The following is a 22,492-nucleotide window of genomic DNA, read 5'->3' on the forward strand; positions in this document are numbered from 1 at the left end:
TATAGATGACCGGCAGAACTCTACTGTTAAAGGAAAAGTATGATGTACAGGGACAAGCCACTACAGGGACATGTACTAATTTTTGGTGGCAAGCACATATTTTAAATTAAATAAATTAAAAATATGATTAAAACTTGTAGCCCAGCATTGTGACAATGTCACAAGAAATAATTGCTTGTTTTATTTTATGCATTCTAAAACATTTTTTAGTCTGTCACTTTCACCTGACTGGAAAAACGTACCATGGAACAAAAAAGGTTAAGAACCCTTGCACAATATACATATATTTAATATGTATTTTGTTACATTTTTATATTTTTCAGTCATTCAGAAGATCGAGCATTATCATTTTGCACATGCTCTATGCTCTTTCCAGTTTGTAAATGTTCACCAGCCTGTACACTTGCAATGAACCAATTTTTTTATACTGTACGAGTTTACATCGGCTACCTGAAATATGATAAAGTAATAAATATACACCTTCAAATAAAATTATGGAGGTGACAAGACTTTTGGACTATGCTGTTTTTACATATAATTTTTTAGGTATTAATTCATGATTTGTTGATTATGAAATAAAATTTCCAATATGTAAAACATGATATGTAACTTTCTTAAAGTTTAATTTTTTTAATATTTATTTCTATTTAAACAAAAATCAAAAATTTTCAAATATTTGTTTAAAATAATCAGATAATTTATTTTATTGATCATCTTTTTCTAATCACTATCACTATTTATTATTTCACTTTTACAAATGTAGCTGTCAAAAATTATCAGCAATTGATAATTTCAAACCTTTGCTATTTTATTAATCTGTTTCTGATATCAATTTTGTTATTTAAAACCATTTATATCACAAACAACAGAGTATTGAACTGGTAAAATTAATTTTTTTGTTAATTTATAAGTTTATTCATATTATTAAATGTAATATATGCATGTGTATATGATTGTTGTAGTTTTAGTAATTGGTAATATATGTTCTACAGTAAATCAGAGAATTTTTTGCATTTATCATATCATATAACTTTTATTTTTAAATTATTTTGTAAAATTATATATCTATGGACTTGTTTCTAATCTCTTTTTTTTTATTAATTAGTTCTCAATTACTGTTATATTCCAATATTCAACCTCAACATCTAATTAGTTGTTGGAGTTGAATACTATATTATTGAATAGTTTTATAATAAAATAATGGTCTCAAGTCTCTTTGTGTGATAACTCCTAAAATAACTGAAATATAACAATAATCGAGAACTAATTTGTAAAAGTAATTTTATATGAATATGTATATTCTTATTAGAAAACTTTATGAACTAATGATGAGTTAATATTGAATGTAAGATGACAGTAAGTGGATGATGAAAGTGCAAGTAGTAAAACTGATGTAAATCTTGAACTTTTGCATTCAAAAAGCTGGAGTTACTTAAAAAGATATATTATATTAAAAGTTAAATGTTTATATTAATTAATTAGTGCATATATATATATAATTGTATTTTACTTACTCAGATTATTTTTGTAAAGAAATTAAATGTCACAAAATTCCTTTTGAAATAATGCTTAAAATCACTTGTTGAGATAAAATCTGAGATTATCTTTAGAATAACAAGAGATAATTTTTGATATTATAAGCTTCCTTGATCTTAAAAACACAAAGGGTGTTGCTGGAGATGATATACATTCTAGTTTACACAATAAGTTTTTTTACCTATTTATATTAAACAGAAGCATCCCTACATGTAGGTAATAAGAGAAGACACCTAGAGAATTGCTTTCAGAGGCCTTCCAAATTTGGCAGTATATTTTTGTATTTAAACTCATCAAATTGCTATTACAGAGTATTGAAAATGTAAATGTACCATTATCCATTGCATTAGCAGAACAATCATTTTTAAGTTAAAATTCATCAAGAACTACCTCAAAACAGTATCCAGAGAGATTTTCTTCACTTTCAATCTTGTTTATTGAAATATCACTGAAGAACTGGAATTTTTTTTAATTGATTCAGCACTGCTAAAAGCAGAAGTTTTGTAGATGGATTTCTGTGCACCTATTGAATTTTCTAATTCATTGTAAAACTATTGTATATGTTTTTATCACTTTATTGTATGTTTCACTATATGTTAAAAATGTTCATAGTATTCTAAACCTAAATAAGTCTATCCCCTACCTTCATCACTTTTAATGAGCCTCAAAAATAAATTTGCCTGGGATACCTCTGATATTATCATGTAACCATAGTCATTGAGACAGTAGATATAATAACTGCAGATTTTACAGTAATTGAGAATTAAATATTTAATAAGCTATAATATTTTAATATATTATAATTAATAAGCTTAAAAATCTGCTTTGCTAACTTAATCACTTTTTCTCAAGTATATGTCATCTTCTGTTTTTCGCAGTAAATTCTTCTCCAAATTGATGCGGGTGAGGGGTGGGAAGTCTAAATGTAGCCTGTCAAATCTTTGGCGACTTGTCGCTGATTTCTGGTGTTTACGATTAATTAAAATAATTTCGATGCATTTCTTTTTAAGACCGCCCTCGCTCAAGAAAAATCACTACGGAAAAGTAATGCGGAAAAAGAATACAGAAAAGTAATTCTATAGTGGCTCTGTGCGAAATATACATCGTGTCCTCGTCACATCCGGTAAAGAATTTAAGCAATCGGATATTGGTTATTATTGTAATGACGTCACAGCCGATATGGCCAAAATGAAAGAAAACACTATTGTAGCATTTAGTTGGCATGTCTGCGTGTCAATGGATGAGAATATTTTTTAATGTCTTCTATAGACGATTGCATAAAATCCCGATTGCTCTAAAACTTCAAATACTGTACTATATTCTTTCGAAACTATTTATTATGCAATGGTGATAACGTAAATCTCTACTTGATTGCTATCGGTGCAAGAAAGTCCTTTTCCCTATTCTTTACGGAATAGGGAAAAGTTAGAAGTTGCTCGACACGATTTTCTGCACTGGTATAGATGACCGGCAGAACTCTACTGTTAAAGGAAAAGTATGATGTACAGGGACAAGCCACTACAGGGACATGTACTAATTTTTGGTGGCAAGCACATATTTTAAATTAAATAAATTAAAAATATNTGTTTGTATGTGGTAGTAGCCCCAAGTCTCCATTCGTGCACTATGGTGGTTGCGTCTCGATAACTATAAGGGTGCAGGACATATGGGCTTGAAAGTGGAAGATTTTCTATTTCGATTTTAAAAATTTTCGAATTTGAATTTGTATTCGAATTGATTCGATTATAGAACGATTGTAAATGTTCCAGAAAATTGATCAAATTGAAAATAGTTCGTTTGACTGGACATAAAAATTCTCTAATTAGTCTGGAAACGGGGGACCTAAATCTTGCATTCTGTGAAAATGGGTAAGATTGGCTATAATGTAATTATCTTCACTATCGTTACTTTTTGTCCACAAATAAAAACCCAGCAAAGCGGATCCTTGCAGCTAGTTAACAATAAAAATTAAAAATAAATCACTTTGTTGAAGTTCACCTTTGATTACAGAATTCATCAATCAATCAATTTAATCATTCATTATCAATTTTAGAGAATAATCATTCTATCTTCATTTCTAGAGTGAACTCGTGTTGTATTTGAGATATCATGTATATGAAAGCACTTTAAGTTTCTCCAAACAGTTGATAATTTTATATAAACTATTTTTTTCTTAACTTTCCTGGACATAAAATGTCCATATGTTTTTTGAATCAAGCATTAATTTTGGAGAAAATATGATCCTTCAAATTAATTTTCTAACTGGTTTTATTACAAGTATTTTTTGTAAATTATATACAATTTTTAAAAATCTGCAATATTACAATACTGTATTATTATTGACATCAATATTTCTTTCTAAGTGCTGTAACCATATATTTTTAATATGACAGAGACACAACTTAAAAATAGTTGCTACTAATATTTATTGGATGTGGATTTTATGTTCAACATTTCCTCCAGATAAAATCTGAAATATTGGGCATATTGCCTAGTAGAGCAGCTTTAATACATCTAGATAAGAAAGCCAATGACATAGCCTGTCTTATTTGACATGGATTATGCCATTGGTTTTCTTATGCAGCTGTATTAATACTGTTAAATAAAAGTTTATTAGAAACATTCAATTTTACACATCTCCCTTTGGTAGTCATATCAACTGTACATTACATGCCAACTGCTTTACCAGGCAATGCATCATTATTACATTAACTTGATAGTTGTGTTACAATACAATTTTGAAACCACTTTCCTCTGCTTCCATAGCATCTATAATTAATCTTGCCAATTCTTATCCAGTTAGTTTAAAAGTAATTAAAATAAAATTGTTTTTTTGTAAAATGTTGATAATCCTTTAGTTAAAATAAAAAGTTTTTTGAAGTATAAGTCACAAAATATTTAAATCTCTTAATAATCTATAACATGTTGATGATAAGACACTAATCTTGATTGTAGACACGTTTTTTTTCCCAAAGGCTTCAATTTACTCAATTAAAATAAATTTACTTTTAGATCATGTTCAGCTTCATCATGATGTATGCAGCTTTGATCATAATGATTTTTTTTCTGTAATTTGAATTTTTCCTTCAAATACTTAATACATTATTTTAATTTCACAACAAGACCTTCCTGCTTTGAATTTCTATTAACAATTCCCCTTAATTTTATTTTAGAAGCTTTTGATACCATTCATTTGTTCAGAGGAAATGAATATTGTCTGCCTATGCTTATATATTTTGGGTTAATTTTTAATTATTTCTGAAACAGGCTATGACTGAACACTTGGATTAATGTTGTTTTTTTATTCTTTTCAGAGATTCTTCTAAATCTTCTCCACTGTGTCTTCTTTTTGATGGTTTCCTTTTCGTCTGTATGATTTGTCTGTATCTCGGAAATATATCAAAAACAGTGGGAATTGCATTTGGTAAAAGGACTCTTTTTCTTGTGCTAATGCTATAATCCTTCTCTTTGAAATGTTTACTGCAAATTACAGAGCTTTTACTCGGAATCCAAAATGAGCCTGTCTTGTTGCCTTGACGGGAAACTGCTACAACCCATTTTCTTCTTTGAAGTTCATTTGTGGGAAATTTATGAAATCCAATATTACTACCTTTCATCTGCTTAGATTTACAAAAAGGCACACAGCAATTCACCATTTGTAAAAGTAACAGATAATAAATTTCTTAAAATCGTTCCCTTATCTACATCGGAATAGGGAGTCAAAAAGCGAACCTAACGGCATTTCAAAGAACTAAAAAGAACTTATCGACATTTCAAAACAAATTGGCTACGACCGACCACAGCGCCTCTGGCGAAATGTATCGAGTGAAGTGTTAACTAGCAAAACAAAATAACACGTATAACACAAAAAATTAAGAAATGGTCTGTTTTGTTTAATTCAAATTTATACTTTAATAATTCACATTGAAACTTATTTTAAAAAATCATACCTTATATACGAACGAACAATATTGTTTTTTGATGTTTTCACACTTTTCACTTAAACCATTTTAATACAATTCTTCAGAAATGACATGATAAAAATCGTTCCATGTTAAGAGTGTAATCTCCAGTTTACAAAAACAAAAAAAAATTATATGTTTAAGAAAATTTCATTAAATGATTGGAGAAAACAACTCAATTTTTTAGAAAAAAAAATAATTATAATGAATTTAATAATATACGCGATAAAAATTTTCTTTTCGTATAGTTTAAAAAGACACTAAAACACAGCAAACAAAAATAAATGCTCCTACAAAAGAGATTTTTTTAGAAAGAGAAAAAACTTGATTTCTACAAGTAGGAAATCAAGAATTTAATGTCCCGAAAACAACCGTAACAAAAAGTTTTCTTTTCATCACTTATTAATATGATTAAGGAAATAGTACGCTGTACGTGTCTTCTACTTTCCAAACGAGGTTTCAGTTTCTCAATTAAATTAAAAATCGTTTTCATTGACATTCGACAGAGTCGGATTAATTTCGTTAACATGTCTTCGATCGACAGACGAAGTAAACGCTAAATCTTCGATAAAATGTATAATTCGTCAATCAAGAAAACTAAATACTCGTCGGCCGTCTTAAATCATTTACAACAACTACTCTATGTCGTATATAACGACGCCTATTTACATTTTCGGTTACGAAAAGTTTTGTAAATAGCAAATTTTGTCGTATCTCGCTTTATTAAAACTTGACTTTAATTACTTCAGAATTTTCTATGCCATATCTGTCCGAACGCAATTCTAATGTTAAAAAATGAATTATGAACCTTACTCTACAACAAAATTATTGTATCGCCTTATGTAATCAACTAATAATAAAAAATTGATACGGATATCGAAGCTTAGATATTATCATAGAATAAATACTACAGGTGATCGAACTTACATCTGTATTCCATATTATTTATTGAAAAAAATAATATAATTAATTAAACAGATTTTTCATTATAATTAATAACTATATGAATATAATATAAAACTTTTATCAAAAGAATAATTTATATACAGTATTCATGAATTTTGTCGAAAATCGCGAGATGGCAGCACACATACTTTAGATATTTTTTAAAGTTAAATGACACATGTGTTTATTTACACGTGACATGCAATAATGTTCGGTTTAATTATTAATAATTAATTTTTATTTAGATTAGTCACTTTGTGCATAAATAACGTGACAGATGGTTTAATCTGGAATGTGATAAGATTTATCACGAGATTGATTTTTATGTAAGTAATATGATCTGTGATTTGCTCCTATTATATATATATAATTAAATTGATATAATTAATATAAATTATTTAGAAACTATCAGGATTATCAAAGTAAGGCTAGGGTAATTATATACAATCTGTACACGACGCGTTAATTTTACATTTTTTTTTTAGAGATTGAAGATAATTTTAAAATAATATTTCCATTTTGCAGAAGAATTTTTAATTAATTTACTGTCACACGAAGGTTATTAAGGTAATGAATTTAATTTTATATTAAACATAATTTCATATCTTAGAACAAGAAAACATATCTTTATATTTAATGGATAAATATATACTTAGATTAAAAATATCTTTTAAATAATAATTTCTATCAAAACTTATTTAATAAAATACTTTGTATATGTATAGATATATGATGCTCTAAGTAACTTCTGTCTAGATTTTAAATTAGATTAAATTTTATATTTGTTACATATAAACAATGTTCTAGAATCTGAGAAGGTGATTTTTAATGTGATAAATGTAAGGTTAAATTAGCCAAGAACAATTTTTTTGCTATAAATCATATAATCATTATGCTGAATATTGGTTTTGCATTTGTAATAATTCAATTATTTTTGTATTTAATAATTTCTACTTTTATTACAATTTTTTTCAAATATTTCTTAAAATATATTTTAAATATAGGAAGAAATTTTTAATTATTTATTATTTTGCTAAATTTTTCATTAATTAATATTTGAAATTTTATTAGTTTGGAATTTTTTGAGGAAATCATCAAATTTCACTTGAAACTATATAATACAAATATAGTTAATCAATGTATTTTTTATGATTTTTGCATTTAAATATAATGCAAATGATAAAATTACAATTAAAAATTATAACTTATATTTGACTATTTAGTTAGCATTGCATCCTTTAATAAATTGTTTTTATAATCACTTTATTTAATTAAGATTAATAACAATTTAAATATATCTGTAAGTTTATTTTTTAAATAATAATTTGTTTCAGATTTAAAAATTGTACATTACAAAAAACATAAAGTTTTGTTTCAACAATTTTATGCAAATATATATATGTGAGTTACGAGTGAGAAATTTAGATTAATAATATACACAGAATTGTCAAATATTTGGTTTGAACTTTAAAGTTTGATATATTTGAAATTTTCTTTTAAATTTTAATCTTTTACAAAGAGTTTAAATTAAAGCCAAACAATTGATGGATTATATTGAGCTATATTACTGCTATGATTAATAATTAAATGCTAAGTAATTTTGCACTATTAATAACATTAGTAATTTAGGCTTTGTAATCTGGAAAATCATGTATATATATATATATATATAAAACTATCAAGTTTTAGAGGTTGATGTTAAGAACCTGAATAATATAAATATCAGATCACTTGTGGCTAACCTGACAACACTTGAGAGCTTCCTGACAACTGACAAAGCCCTTTTGTTCCCAGTTCCAGAACTTTCTTAATACAGGTAGGCCTCCTATAACGCGGTAGATATGTTCCTTGAAAATACAGCGTTGTGGAAAATTGCGTTATAGGAGACACCAACTTAATACAAAAACTGGGATTCGGTTCTAAAAAGAGAAAAACTTGGCGTTTGAATGGCGTTTTTTGAATTTTTCAAACCAGCCATTGCTAGCCACGAATTTAACACTGGTTTCATCAGCCGACGACTGTCCCATTTGTTTTAAATAATCAAATATTTTTAAGGCTTTGTGTTTAAGTGCACTTTTATTTAAAGGCAACCGTTTCTTGTTCATATCTTCTACCCATAATATTAGCGCTTGTTCCATTTTTTTCATTATAGGTGCTCTCGGACGAGCAACATTTTTCGCAAGAATAGATGATCCGGATGCGACCAAATTTCTGATCTTTTCTCCCGATTGCTTAATCGACCGAATAGTCGACTCATTTAAATTAAAATGCCTACTAATATCAGCTATCCGCTCTTGATTTTTAATTCGATCCAAAATTTCTATCTTTGAAGAGTTATAAATTTCCTTTTTAACGACGGTCCTTTCTTTTCATTCGGCATTGTTATGGCTAAAATTTTTTCAAGTAGTTTTGTGGACAGTAAAAATCAAAAAAAATAACTTCCCTTTACTATGTTGTTAAAAATATACACCCAATAGACGTTTATACTGTATTTTGGACCACTTTTGCGGTTCCCCCCATTGAAAGAGTATAAATTATCGAAAATTCAGTGATATATTTGAGTGTTTATGGTAACTGATGCACATCTGTCTAGAAACTGGTCTTCCCCTGAAACTTTCATGGGAATAACACGTCAACATGGACAAACAGCTGTTTTCGAGGACATTTAGCTCTGTACACCGAACTGCGGCACGTATTACATGATCCGTTGCGACTTTTCTGTTATGTGAAAGATAATTCGTTTCTAAATACCGTAAACCGCGTTGTAAGAATATTTCCGCATTTTTCCAACCGCGTTGGAGCGAAAACACGTTCTAAAGGTACCGCGTTGTAGGAGGCCTACCTGTACGTGTGTTATATAACCAAGCAGTCTTTGTACTTGTGTTATAGATTAAACAATTTTATCTTTAAAACTTGATATAATTGATCCTAACTTCCTAACACCAAACACTAATTGTTAATCAATGTTAACATCATGTGAGGGTTGGGGGCCATCAAAAGTTAGATTATGTTAAGTTAGGGTAGGGTTCTGTTACCAGGTGTACTTTATCAGACATACTGCTGATTTTGACACAAACAGATAGTTAAGGTGCGAAAGTAAGAGTCACTCCAAAGTCCAGGAAAGAATTTCTCAGGAGGATGAATGCAGAGTCAAATACAAATAATGAGTTTATTATTGAAAATTAAGTTCTGAATAACATTCTTAAAATCTGATTCAAGAAATCAGCCTATTTGTATCTATAAAACAATGGGGCTGCCTAACAGGGGTGTATCTGAACTACAACATACCAGGAAAAAGAGAGCCGTCTTCTCATGGTCTCTGGTCAGTCTCTTGATCTAGTTCCTTCTTCCCTTTTGCTTGGTCCTTCACTAGGTCCTTCACTGATGTCCGCCAGTAAATGGCATTCAATTCTAGTCGAAATTTCCTTGCGATTATGGCAGGATGGGTCCACTTATGTATACTGTTGATGTCCGCTGATGATGTTTGCCGTTGATGCCTTCCTTGTATGGGATGGTTTGTTGGCAGTCTGGCAAGGCTGGTGCTTTCTACTGTTGTCTGCCGAGGAGCTCTCTGATGCCTGGATTTGGGCCTGTTTTATACACCTTTCAGCACAGGAGAGTCATCATATGATTTACTATTATTATTGGTTTGACTTTCGAAGCTGAGTCATTACTATAGCAAAACCATTTTAACTCTTCCTTGACTTTAGATGGTGATAACACCGAACTTTGCGAATGTCATCACTATCAGTGATGACATTCGCGGAGTACAAGGATGACAAGGCAGGAGAAGTACAATGCTTATCCGCAAATGTCATCACTGATAGTGATGACATTCGTGGATAAGCATTGTACTTCTCGTGCCTTGGAACAGTGTTTGATCACCGCTATGATCAGCAGGGAGGGAAAAGTTTTATTTTTTTACAAATTAATTTAATTACTTAAGTGCCCTGTCATCTTTTCCTTGCATGTTGTGAGATTTATTGCTGCTAATTAATAAACTTCTTATTCTAATTTGTTTCTCTAAATTATTCCAAGTTGATATTATTAGAAATTTCTATAGTGAAGTCCCTAAAATCAGAAAAATAGGCAAATTTCCTCTTACAACTTTGGTCCATATATAAACAATCTCGTTATCTTTGCGATGTGGGTTTAAAGGGAAAAAAAGGATATAAATTATACATAGAGCTTAAAAATACAATAAAATTTCTAACTAATTAATTAAAGTGAATAAATTACTAGCAAAAGATTAGAATAAAGTGATTAAACTAAAATCATTACAGTTAATGTAAATAATAATTCACAAATAAANAAAATCCCTTGTAGCATCCATGATGGACAGATTATTGCAAGTGCTACTTAAGGAAGGTGTAGTAATTGATTTTTAATGCTGTAAGGAGTCAAAGTCTGATTGTTATTTTATGTTTTGGGCATTATTTTTAGTTGTTGTCATTTTCTTTTTGGTATTTTCTGTTGATGTTTTTATGTTTTAAGGATGGAAACTCCCAAGAAATCCTCAAAATATACTAAATTCAAAATTAAGATCAATGAATATTTATTTACATAAGTGACTGATCCCATAATGCATCAATATGTAAATAGGGTAGTGTGGAATTACACTTGTAAGCAGATAAAAAAATGACACATCCATTCAACTGTGTGGTATAGCTCCCAAAAGCAACTTTCCTTGAATTGAATTGTCTGGCATTCTTTTTGGTGAAGCAGTTAAGTCATAAGAGGTATATTTCTTGCTTTTGAACTTTATTTGGAAATTTAGTTAATTGTACGTCCCACACTGGGAAAAAGAATTTCTCTTATTGATTGATTGTATTTTTTTGTTTGTACATAATTGATCTTGACTTGTTTTGAATATTTGAAATATATATTTATTACTAACTATTTGTTTATCATTGTTGTTTATTTATATATATTACTGTTCAACCTAATAAATATTATTGTGGATTTTTGCTTATATAAGTGTCATTTTTCAATCATTGCATTTTGCTTTCCTGTTAAATCCATTTCTTTCAAATATATATATATAGTATATATAAAACAGAAAACACAAATTTCATAAATTAGCTTCACATAAAATTCATAATGGAACATTTAATGAGAATTTTTGCTTGTTACATAGAACAGATTTATATTTGTTCTATGTAATCAAATTTTGTTCTTTTTTTTAAACATTCTGTTAAAGCTTGAGTGTAACAAGCAAAAGTATTCATCAAATGTTTTATTTTGAATTTGATAAACATATGAAAACTAATTTGTGAAACTTACACAGCCCTGACGAGTTTCAGCACCAATATGCCATCATGGGTGTCTGCAGGAAATTTTCCAAGAGGTACAGCTTGGAGAAAAGTAATTATATTAATAAATTTTTATTTAATTTTTGGGGTGTTTTTTACAAGTAGATTATAGAATACAGTATTGCATCAATACAGAAAGATAGACAAAGTGTCCCATAGTTGAGGATGTAAAGTTACATATCTCAATCCCTTTTACAATTATAATTTGTGGAATTTTTTACTTGATCCCAGGGAGGGGCAAGTGCTTCACCTGCCCCTTCTGCAGATGCCCATTCTTACTGTACATATAACACAAATTAACACCAGGCAAAACATTTTGAATTTTACAAATTATTTGTAAAATTCAAAGAAACAATAACTGATTGTGAATACCATTATTTCCCCTTCCAAAAATTGTTGTTATTGTATCTATATATATATAGATACAATAACAACAATTTTTGGAAGGGGAAATAATGGTATTCACAATCAGTTATTGTTTCTTTGAATTTTACAAATAATTTGTAAAATTCAAAATGTTTTGCCTGGTGTTAATTTGTGTTATATGTACAGTAAGAATGGGCATCTGCAGAAGGGGCAGGTGAAGCACTTGCCCCTCCCTGGGATCAAGTAAAAAATTCCACAAATTATAATTGTAAAAGGGATTGAGATATGTAACTTTACATCCTCAACTATGGGACACTTTGTCTATCTTTCTGTATTGATGCAATACTGTATTCTATAATCTACTTGTAAAAAACACCCCAAAAATTAAATAAAAATTTATTAATATAATTACTTTTCTCCAAGCTGTACCTCTTGGAAAATTTCCTGCAGACACCCATGATGGCATATTGGTGCTGAAACTCGTCAGGGTTGTGTAAGTTTCACAAATTAGTTTTCATATGTTTATCAAATTCAAAATAAAACATTTGATGAATACTTTTGCTTGTTACACTCAAGCTTTAACAGAATGTTTAAAAAAAAGAACAAAATTTGATTACATAGAACAAATATAAATCTGTTCTATGTAACAAGCAAAAATTCTCATTAAATGTTCCATTATGAATTTTATGTGAAGCTAATTTATGAAATTTGTGTTTTCTGTTTTATATATACTATATATATATATTTGAAAGAAATGGATTTAACAGGAAAGCAAAATGCAATGATTGAAAAATGACACTTATATAAGCAAAAATCCACAATAATATTTATTAGGTTGAACAGTAATATATATAAATAAACAACAATGATAAACAAATAGTTAGTAATAAATATATATTTCAAATATTCAAAACAAGTCAAGATCAATTATGTACAAACAAAAAAATACAATCAATCAATAAGAGAAATTCTTTTTCCCAGTGTGGGACGTACAATTAACTAAATTTCCAAATAAAGTTCAAAAGCAAGAAATATACCTCTTATGACTTAACTGCTTCACCAAAAAGAATGCCAGACAATTCAATTCAAGGAAAATTGCTTTTGGGAGCTATACCACACAGTTGAATGGATGTGTCATTTTTTTATCTGCTTACAAGTGTAATTCCACACTACCCTATTTACATATTGATGCATTATGGGATCAGTCACTTATGTAAATAAATATTCATTGATCTTAATTTTGAATTTAGTATATTTTGAGGATTTCTTGGGAGTTTCCATCCTTAAAACATAAAAACATCAACAGAAAATACCAAAAAGAAAATGACAACAACTAAAAATAATGCCCAAAACATAAAATAACAATCAGACTTTGACTCCTTACAGCATTAAAAATCAATTACTACACCTTCCTTAAGTAGCACTTGCAATAATCTGTCCATCATGGATGCTACAAGGGATTTTAAAACTTTTATCCAAGTTCTCCCATAAAGTCTGTATGGCATTGTTAGTTCCTCCTTTGTATTGAATTCACAATGTCCATTTTCATAAATATTGTGTGACATAAATATATCACGCAATAGCTGCATATTATATGCTTTAATTAATATTTTCTATTATCTTACTAATTATGATAATTATTTGGATATGAATTTCTTAGAATTTTAAGTTAATATTAATTACATTTAAAGAAATATTTTTAAAATCTCATAAATGTTAATTAAAACTTTGATATTGAACTATAATGAAATATAGATTTTAATAAGAAAAGTAATTTGGATAATATATAAAAAACACATTTTTTCATATATCTCCAGTAGGATACTTCTTTATAGTTCTAACAAATATTTTTGGCTTGATTTACAGGCTTTCTTTGGGTTAGATGCCATTCCAATTAGGAGTTATGTTGTTTTATAGTTACTCAATTTATTAGCAGCATAACTTCTAATTGGAACGGCTTCTAACCTGAAGAAGGCCTGTAAATCAAGCCAAAAATGTTTGTTAGAACTACAAAGAAGTATCCTACTGGAAATGTATGAAAAAGTGTGTTTTTTTATAGATAATTTATAAAAACCCCAGCTTATGGTAGAAGATTTAGTTTGTAATTTGGATAGTTTCATAATATTTATTATTTGAATTTTTATTTCAGATTAAGAAATATGATTTGGCTATTTCAAATTTCCATTGCTATCCTTTGCATTATTCCTTTTATTGGATGCTTAAATAATGGTTTAGCTATAACACCCCCAATGGGATGGTTATCTTGGGCACGATTTCTTTGTAATGTTGATTGTAAAGAAGATCCTTATAACTGCATCAGGTAAAACGTTTAAGTTTACTAAGTAAAATTAAGTTTTATTAGTGAAGTATAATCACAGTCTGTATAATATAAAATGTAAAGTACTTTTTTGTAATCCATTGTTCAATAGCTCAAAAGTTTGTTATTTTATCATAATTGATATGTTAATTAAAAGACAATTGTCAATGATGTAATAATTGATTGCTTACTAAGTATTTTTACATTTATTAATAAGAGATGTTAATCAAATTTTAGGATGTTATTGTTTGTAAAATGAAAACCATTCACACTTTTCCAGCAAAATGGTTTACGGAACAACATTTTTGGTTTATTTTTATAAACCTGCCTCAAGTTTAAACCTACAAACTTCCAAAATTCTTTCCCATAAACCCTCTTGCTGGAAAAGGTGAATGATTCTCATTTTACAAGTTATCTCTTCCAGTTTTAATTTTGGATTTTAGCATAATGTTATTGTTATTTTATATTAGTATTATTGTTTTCACTGAGCAATTAACATAGTGTAATTTATGTTTGAGTGACTGTGATGGTTAAGTGTCAGCTTATTGCTCTGGTAATCTGGGATCAATCTGGATGAGCCAACCCAACAGTTTTTTTATGAATGGTATTTTCAGATATGTTGGGCTCCATCCATCATCCATTGCCCCATTGTGAATTTGGCTGAACCTGTGATGAGTATGGGAGAACAGGATCCTCTTAGTATCCACAAGGAAAAGAACAAAAACAAAGAAATAAAAACAGTGTAACCACTTTAACATTTATGATTGTTTTATCTGTCAAAAAGTTGAAATATCCAAGATATGCAAGAAATATTATATATATAATTATAAATACTTAATAAATTGAGTAAATAATAGCAATAAGTATGTGATTAGATAAATATTAAGAGATTCTAATTAATATTATAAATTCGTATATTTAATATATAAAATCACTATTATTCACTTGTTAAGTATATTAAGGTCAAATTTTGTATAAGTTATGAAAATAAAAGATTAAAAATCAATTTCACTATTTCACTAGTAATTAATTTTATTTATTTGTTTTACAATTTCAGTAATTAAGAAAAAATTAATTTTTAAATTTAAATTATATAAACTGACTATGTAATTTTAAATCATTCTATAACTGAGTAAGTATAACAAAATTCAGTAACTGATTATATTTAAGATGCATTCAATTATTGCATGATAAAATTCAATTTTTTAGAATATTAAAGTTAAAAAGACAGATGTTAAAGTTAACTAAATTAAATGTTTATGCTAATGATAGTTAATACTAACAGTTATGAGGTAGTTGTTCTGCTACCTTACTAATTTTAGTAGCCATATCTTACCTAGCTACTTACCTTATTATTTTATTAGCTTAGTTGATTGGGAAATTGAATCCTAAAAGATTTTTGTTTGGATTCATTTTAATGTTAAATAATTTGTTTGTATAGCTTTTAGTTTTTAAGAATAAACATGTATTTTAATTTTTTAATATATATTGTTTATTTGCTAATTTAGAACATTTTTCTCTTATTTCTATTCAATAATAATTAATTTTAATTATATTTTTTTAAACTTGAATATTTTAAAAAATATAAGTGTAATTTTAGTGAATCATTGTATATGGAAATGGCTGACCGTCTTGCATCAGATGGCTTTAAAGAAGCTGGTTATGAATATGTTAATATTGATGATTGTTGGATGAGTAAGGAACGAGATGCTAATTCTCAATTAGTAGCTGATCCTGATCGATTTCCTCATGGAATCCAAGCTCTTGCTGATTATGTAAGTTAAACTTTTTTTAAATGTATTAAACATCTTTATGAAAACTATTGTGGATTATTAAGATTTTTAGATACAATGATTGCATTTAACAAAATATCCCAAATTTCTTTATAAAATTTCTCAAAATATTGATTACTGTTGTTTATGCATTATGGCTACATTGTAGTCATATTTCTTTGAAAGTTTTATATTGATAAACTTTGTAAAAACTATATATAATTATTTTTTCTAAATAAGTATCTATATCATTTTTGAAAACAGAAATAATATAGATACAGGAAATCCTCATTAATTCAAATTCAGATAGTTCACAATCCCATTAGTTTGTAACTGTACTTTTGTTCCAGGAAGAGATGTAGAGATTTATACATTAAGGAATTCGGTTTGTTCGAAATACAGCTACTTTGTATGTTAACTGATTTGTTTACATTGAAGTACCTCCATGCTATAAGAGAACAATAGACCAAGAACAACTTTAATCAGGAGAATATGTCTTTGCTTTTACAGAAACACATTTTTGGGTGTTACCCATGGAATATTTTTTTTTCTCTTATTTCATAAAACATGGTTGGTTTTTGGAATTGCAAGATTGGGCTACAAGTAGCAAATTGATATATTTTTAGGGCTCTAGGCTATTAGATTTGAATGACTTACTACTTTTTGGGCCACTTTAAAAATAATTTGGGCTACATTTCGAGGAATTTGGTTTTACTTTTATGAAACCTATCTGGCAACTTGCAAAGTTCTCACTGGAAACGTGCTGTTTCTTTATGTTATTATTAAATAATAAAAATAACATTTTGTATAGGTAGCCATATTCCATTTGCTTAATAAATTACATCAGTTATGTGGCATTTGGCATATACATAAATATGTAAATCTTGGATAATTCAAAATTCAATAATTCAAAGTCATGATTATTTTGTTCCCTGAATTTCAAGCTAATGAGGATTTCCTGTACTTATTTACAGTTGTTTACATTTATTTTCATTGACTTTTTTAATTGAGCACAAACAAAATAATCTTTGTTTTTTTTTTTTTTAAAAGCCAAACTTGTGGGATTTGCCTGAACTGATAATAGTAACCAACTGATAACATTAAATGGTGTATTTTTAACAGTTTAGGCAAATCCTAAAATATTTACAATAAGCAGCATATACTGTATACTATTTTATAAATTTTTATACTTAATCCTTGTTGTGTTTTTTTTTTTTTGCCTGACAATGGTAACTTTTTTACTGAAAGTGTTAATTTCTCTGAGTCATTAAAGTAATACTAAAAAAATTGTTTTTGATTTATTAACATTGTATAATTTAAAAAGGTATAATTTATTCAGTATTGTTTATCTGCTAATTTTAACAACAGCTAATATAGTATTGTTAAATGACCAATAACAATATCAATGATTATAATAAGTAGAGTTTACTGTATAATAACAAAACAATAAATATTAATTTTATACCACAATGCAGTGAATTTTGAAATTATGTGAGGATTGCATCCTAAGTAATGAATATTTTAAATTTCATGTAATAAGAACAAAATTTTCAGTTTATTTTAATAAACTGAATAAATAAATTTTCAAAAATAAATAAAAACAATATTTATTTTTAAAATTCCTTTCAGGAAACAAAATAAACTAAAAAGGTTTTTTATTCTGAATATTTATTTTCATATACATTTTTAAAACTCTTTTTAGGTATTTTATGTTTATTAAAAAACATTGATTTAAAACTTAAAACTCAGAAAGATGAATCTTTTATATTTTTTATATAGGTTCATTCTAAAGGATTAAAACTTGGAATTTATGAAGATATTGGCACAGAGACATGTGGAGGGTATCCAGGAAGTGCAGGCCATTTTGATATTGATGCTCAAACATTTGCAAAATGGGGAGTAGATATGTTAAAATTAGATGGTTGTTATGCTGATCCAAAAAGTATGGATAAAAGTATGTAATTTTAATTCTTTGTTTAGAATTATAAATTTGCATGAATGAAGTTTTTATGAAAAACGCAAATACAGTGAAACCTCCATTAATGGACACTCCCAAATAGCAGACACCTCTACTTAATGGACATTTTACCCAGACCCTTCAAATAGGACATCTATTATATTTACCTCTAAATAGCAAACACTCTAAATAATGGACACCATTGTCCATAACCAACTTTATGAAAATGCAATGACCTGCCTTCAATATTCTGAAAAAATTATGTACGAAAATTTTAGAACAAAAACAAAGAATCGGTTCAAATACTCTTTCAGATGATGAATTTTGACCATAAGCACCAAATAAAGGTTGGTTGGTTGGTGTTTTATTGCACAAGGGCTACATAGGCCAAGTTGGCCATAACCAAATAAAGACAGGCTTAAAATAGGAATAGGGGAAGAGGGCATGTTATAAGAAGTTGAACAATATTCTTTATCTGTTACAGAAGTTAAATCTAGTTAAGTTGTCAATGACCATTTATCGTTATACATATTAATGTTATTAAACTTCTGTCTTCCTGTTGGAATTAAGCTTATTATACCAAAAAACTATAACCATTTATTTGACAAGAACCATATTATAGTAGTAATAAAAAAGAAACTTAAGATCATAAATGTGAGAAAACTGAATATCTTCACACATTTTGAAGTGGTTGGCAAAGTGTTTTCATAACACAACCTTTGAACTTTCATCAAACAAATGCTGTTGTTATAACTGTTTTAACAGCTTTATGGTGGGTAAAGTGTAATTTTTTAATAAATCAGTCTGAAAAAAGCAAAAATGTTCGAAAAGTTACACCTACTTGATAACTACAAATAAGACAAATCCCTGTATCGATTTTTATTAGATCATAAATGATGTTTATAAATGTAACAATTCCAAATATATTTCCCACTCCTTGAAATGGATAGCAAATCACCTTCATAACTCAACATTTGAATGAGATTCAATTAAAATGAGATTTTAATAGCTGAAAAATAAATGATATATATATATATTTTTTAATTATATATGCTACATATACTTTTTGTTATATTCACATTCCTAATGCAAATTTGGTGTTTTCATAATCCATCTTATTTGTCACTATATGGTGACCAGGTTAAAATATACTGATACAGTATAGCCACCAGCATGTATTGTATCTCTGAATAGCAGACAAACTTCTCAGTCTTGATGATGTGCTTGTTGTTGTACCAAAACACAAAAACAAGTTTCTAGATTATCCAAAATTTTGTTTATCTGAAAGACCCCTGGTTTCATCAAGTTTGAATAATTATGGGTATCTTTGTAATCAAATGAGTTAAATGCATTACTAATCAATTTGTCATAAAGTACAAATTTCACTCAGTGCACATGCTCGAAGTTGGTGATGTTTCAAACAACACTCTAACAAAATTCATGAAGGAAAGAGTTTGTTTACTTTGTGAAAAAAATAGCACCCAGCAATATTGATGTTTTTAAATCTACTTGAGTGTTTAAATTGTGGATTAAAATGGGAAATGATACAAAATCTATCCATCTGAAGCAATTTAAGAAAAATATTTCAGTTATGACTGCATTAGTAACATTCATTAATTTGATTTTAGAAATAGCCATTTTGTTGTAAACAAATTGGTCAAAATATCTAGTATAAAAAAAGTATAAAAAAAATATAATGAAGATAAGAATAATGATGATATCATTCTTGTTAAACTTGTTTAACTTTATGAATATACTCCAAGTTTCTACTGAGCAGCAAGTTCTTACTTAACTTTATGTCATTCAGGAAAGATAGAAATACATTTGTAATTTACAATTATTGTCATTGGATTTTCATTATAAACCTTAAAATTAACTCTATGAGATAGAAAATAAATGCTGGAGTTCCAAACATGATCTATAATTAGAATAATATTAACTAAATTATACGTCATTTATATCATTTAGTCTATGGTGTAATTATTTTGGTTAAATATTGTTTCACTTAAGTTCTCAGAAATTATGACATTATAAGTGAAGATTTGCTGTATTTGTTTTATTTCTAAACGTTTAATATTTAGCTTTTTTTATTTAAATTTGAAAAATTTTTAAATTATGTATTTTATATATAGCTTATCCTCAAGTAACAGCTGCTTTAAATCATACTGGAAGACCAATCTTATTTTCTTGCAGTTGGCCTGATTATCAACAAGCATCAGGAATGAGTGTAAGATAATATTTTCTTATAATAATAATTCTATATTTTTATATCCAAATGAATATAATATTAAAACAAAATAATAGAGGTTAAATCCTGTTGTAATGAAGCTGTTTTGAACATAACTTATAACAAAATTTCAGTGTAACAAACTATGATAAAGAAAAAAAAGCAATTAATCAACTCATTATTTGAAAACAGTCATACAAATGCTAGTAATCATTACAAAAATATTATTTTTTCATTAAGAAGTTTGTTATTTCAGCTAGGGTTTCCAAATTTCCAACATTTTGGAACCTTTGGGAATCAAGAATGGGAAATTGTATTTCCTGAGAATTCTCATAATAATCTTTTATATTTAATTTTCATTGATGATCTGTAATAGTAGCTAAGCTTCTTTTGTGCATTATTTTCAGGTCTTGCTTTGAATGTAATTTGGTTACATTTTCATTGTTTTCATTAAGTAAATGCCAACTGATGGTTTTTTCAAAATAGCTTTAATTACAGACAGACAAAATAAACTTTATTATGCCCGACACCGCTAGGCACAGTCGGGATGAATATATACAGTGTGTACATAGAGGTGACATGCCGAGCAGGAAAACCGACAGTGAGCGTAAAAGAAAAGAAATCAAAATACACGTAGATATAAAATTCTGATGTCAGGAGTCATGCGGTAAATAAAAGTGAGAAAAAACGTTTATCAATGTATTAATGTTCTGTTAAAGTAAAGCTTGACCATCCTTTGAAAAAGGGAAAAGTACTTTTTACTCGACACTAAAATTTCCAGCTTACACGGCCAATTGAGATTATCTTTTTCCACGTAAAGTTTGAGCTCGTTCCTTATGTCCTCCAGCAGTGGGCAAGACAAAAGATAATGCCTTACTCCATTACGCACATCGCAGTTTGGACAGCAGTCAGTGTCGCTGTGTAGAAACCGATGTAAGTATACATTGAATTTACCATGTTCTGAGAGCAGCTGTGACATCTGGTGTTGAGGGTGGACCCATTTCAAGCTGAGGGGTCTTGCTACGTCTGGGAAGAACTGCCGGGAAATGTGCTGCTCTGGGATATGCTCCCATTCTTGTTGCCACACTACAATTGTATGCTTTAATTACTACTAAGTAATAACTTGTAACATTAACACATTTGTAAATGAATGGGTAAAATTTATATAAGATAATGTCATAATTTTATTTGAGAATTACAAAAACTTTGATTAAAAAAAAATTTAAATAATCTGATGTCATGTTTTTTTTGGTCCCTTGAGTTTTGAAATAACAAGGTTCTACTGTAAGTACATCACAAACATCAGCTGCAAACTGATTGAATGTGGTTGGTAATATCAGTTGTCACTTTGTGAAAACAATTCATTGTGGAGAGTAGAAACAGTTTGTGTTTACACAGAGAAATATTTATTTTTAAAACCCAGGATATTACTTAATGTCATATTAAGGTAAGCTACCTTAGATTTCTTTAATTAGTTTACCTGAAGATGACTGTAGTCAAATCCTGGGTAGTGAAAATAAATATTTTTTTGTGTAAATACAAACTGTTTTCTCTTCTCCATGATCAAATGTGCTTGAATTACAATAAGTAAAATTAGCTGGTCATGTGTTATCTAATTCTGATATGCAAGCATTTCTGGAGACAGGTAATATTGTAACACAGTGTAAGTTTACATAATGATAAATAGGAAAAATGTCTAAAAGATACATTGTGAGTAATACATTTATTTCCTATTGTGGATATTACCAGGTTCTAGGAACCAAATTTCCCACTTTTCTGACCAACTTTTCTTGGGATTCAGGAACAGGAAAATGAAAAAACTCTCAAGAACAGGCAGGAAGGAATTCAAACTAGAAATCCTAATTTCATCTGTATCATATTTTTTACTAACATTATTAAAAGTAATAATCTACATTGTTTAACTGCTAAAGATATTTTCTAGGACACCAAAAAAAGGACAATATTTGTGAATTTTTTCAGACTGTTTAAAGCTTTTGGAAGTGAAATACTCTCATCAGTTGATTTGTTTTTCCTCATCACTTGTAAATGTTATTTCTACAGGAGACAAACATAAATATACATTTTCAATAATTTCTTA

The 22,492-nt window shown here is 28.2% G+C and overlaps 1 protein-coding gene across 9 annotated transcripts; it reads left to right on the forward strand.

Moving 5' to 3' along the window:
- The first annotated feature begins 756 nt into the window (after positions 1–756).
- Positions 757–21,410, forward strand: LOC111637617 (alpha-N-acetylgalactosaminidase-like). Of its 9 annotated transcripts, none has more exons than XM_023383140.1 (7): positions 861–881; positions 6,689–6,769; positions 14,271–14,441; positions 16,039–16,213; positions 17,990–18,164; positions 20,300–20,394; positions 20,893–21,409. In XM_023383140.1, exons 3-7 carry the CDS (start codon positions 14,281–14,283, stop codon positions 21,043–21,045), a joined length of 759 nt encoding a protein of 252 aa, XP_023238908.1. In that variant the 5' UTR covers positions 861–881; positions 6,689–6,769; positions 14,271–14,280; the 3' UTR covers positions 21,046–21,409. The 9 variants fall into 9 exon arrangements, with proteins under 9 accessions (XP_023238914.1, XP_023238908.1, XP_023238909.1 ...); XM_023383141.1 differs by lacking the exon at positions 861–881 and adding an exon at positions 6,929–7,010 and having other exon boundaries at positions 6,610–6,769; positions 20,893–21,410; XM_023383142.1 differs by lacking the exon at positions 861–881 and adding an exon at positions 6,969–7,010 and having other exon boundaries at positions 6,610–6,769; positions 20,893–21,410.
- The last annotated feature ends 1,082 nt before the right edge of the window (positions 21,411–22,492 follow it).

The sequence above is a fragment of the Centruroides sculpturatus genome, unplaced genomic scaffold, assembly GCF_000671375.1.
Source record: "Centruroides sculpturatus isolate CEXI.00-Female unplaced genomic scaffold, Cexi_2.0 scaffold846, whole genome shotgun sequence".
Classification (NCBI taxonomy): Eukaryota; Metazoa; Arthropoda; class Arachnida; order Scorpiones; family Buthidae; genus Centruroides; species Centruroides sculpturatus.

What these genes read in the sequence shown, in the direction of transcription:
- LOC111637617 (XM_023383146.1), top strand. Translation starts at nt 14,281, where the DNA reads ATGATTTGGCTATTTCAAATTTCCATTGCTATCCTTTGCATTATTCCT. An exon ending in GATCCTTATAACTGCATCAG is followed by an intron (nt 14,442 to 16,038) that starts GTAAAACGTTTA and finishes GTGTAATTTTAG; the next exon opens with TGAATCATTGTATATGGAAA. An exon ending in TCCAAGCTCTTGCTGATTAT is followed by an intron (nt 16,214 to 17,989) that starts GTAAGTTAAACT and finishes TTTTTTATATAG; the next exon opens with GTTCATTCTAAAGGATTAAA.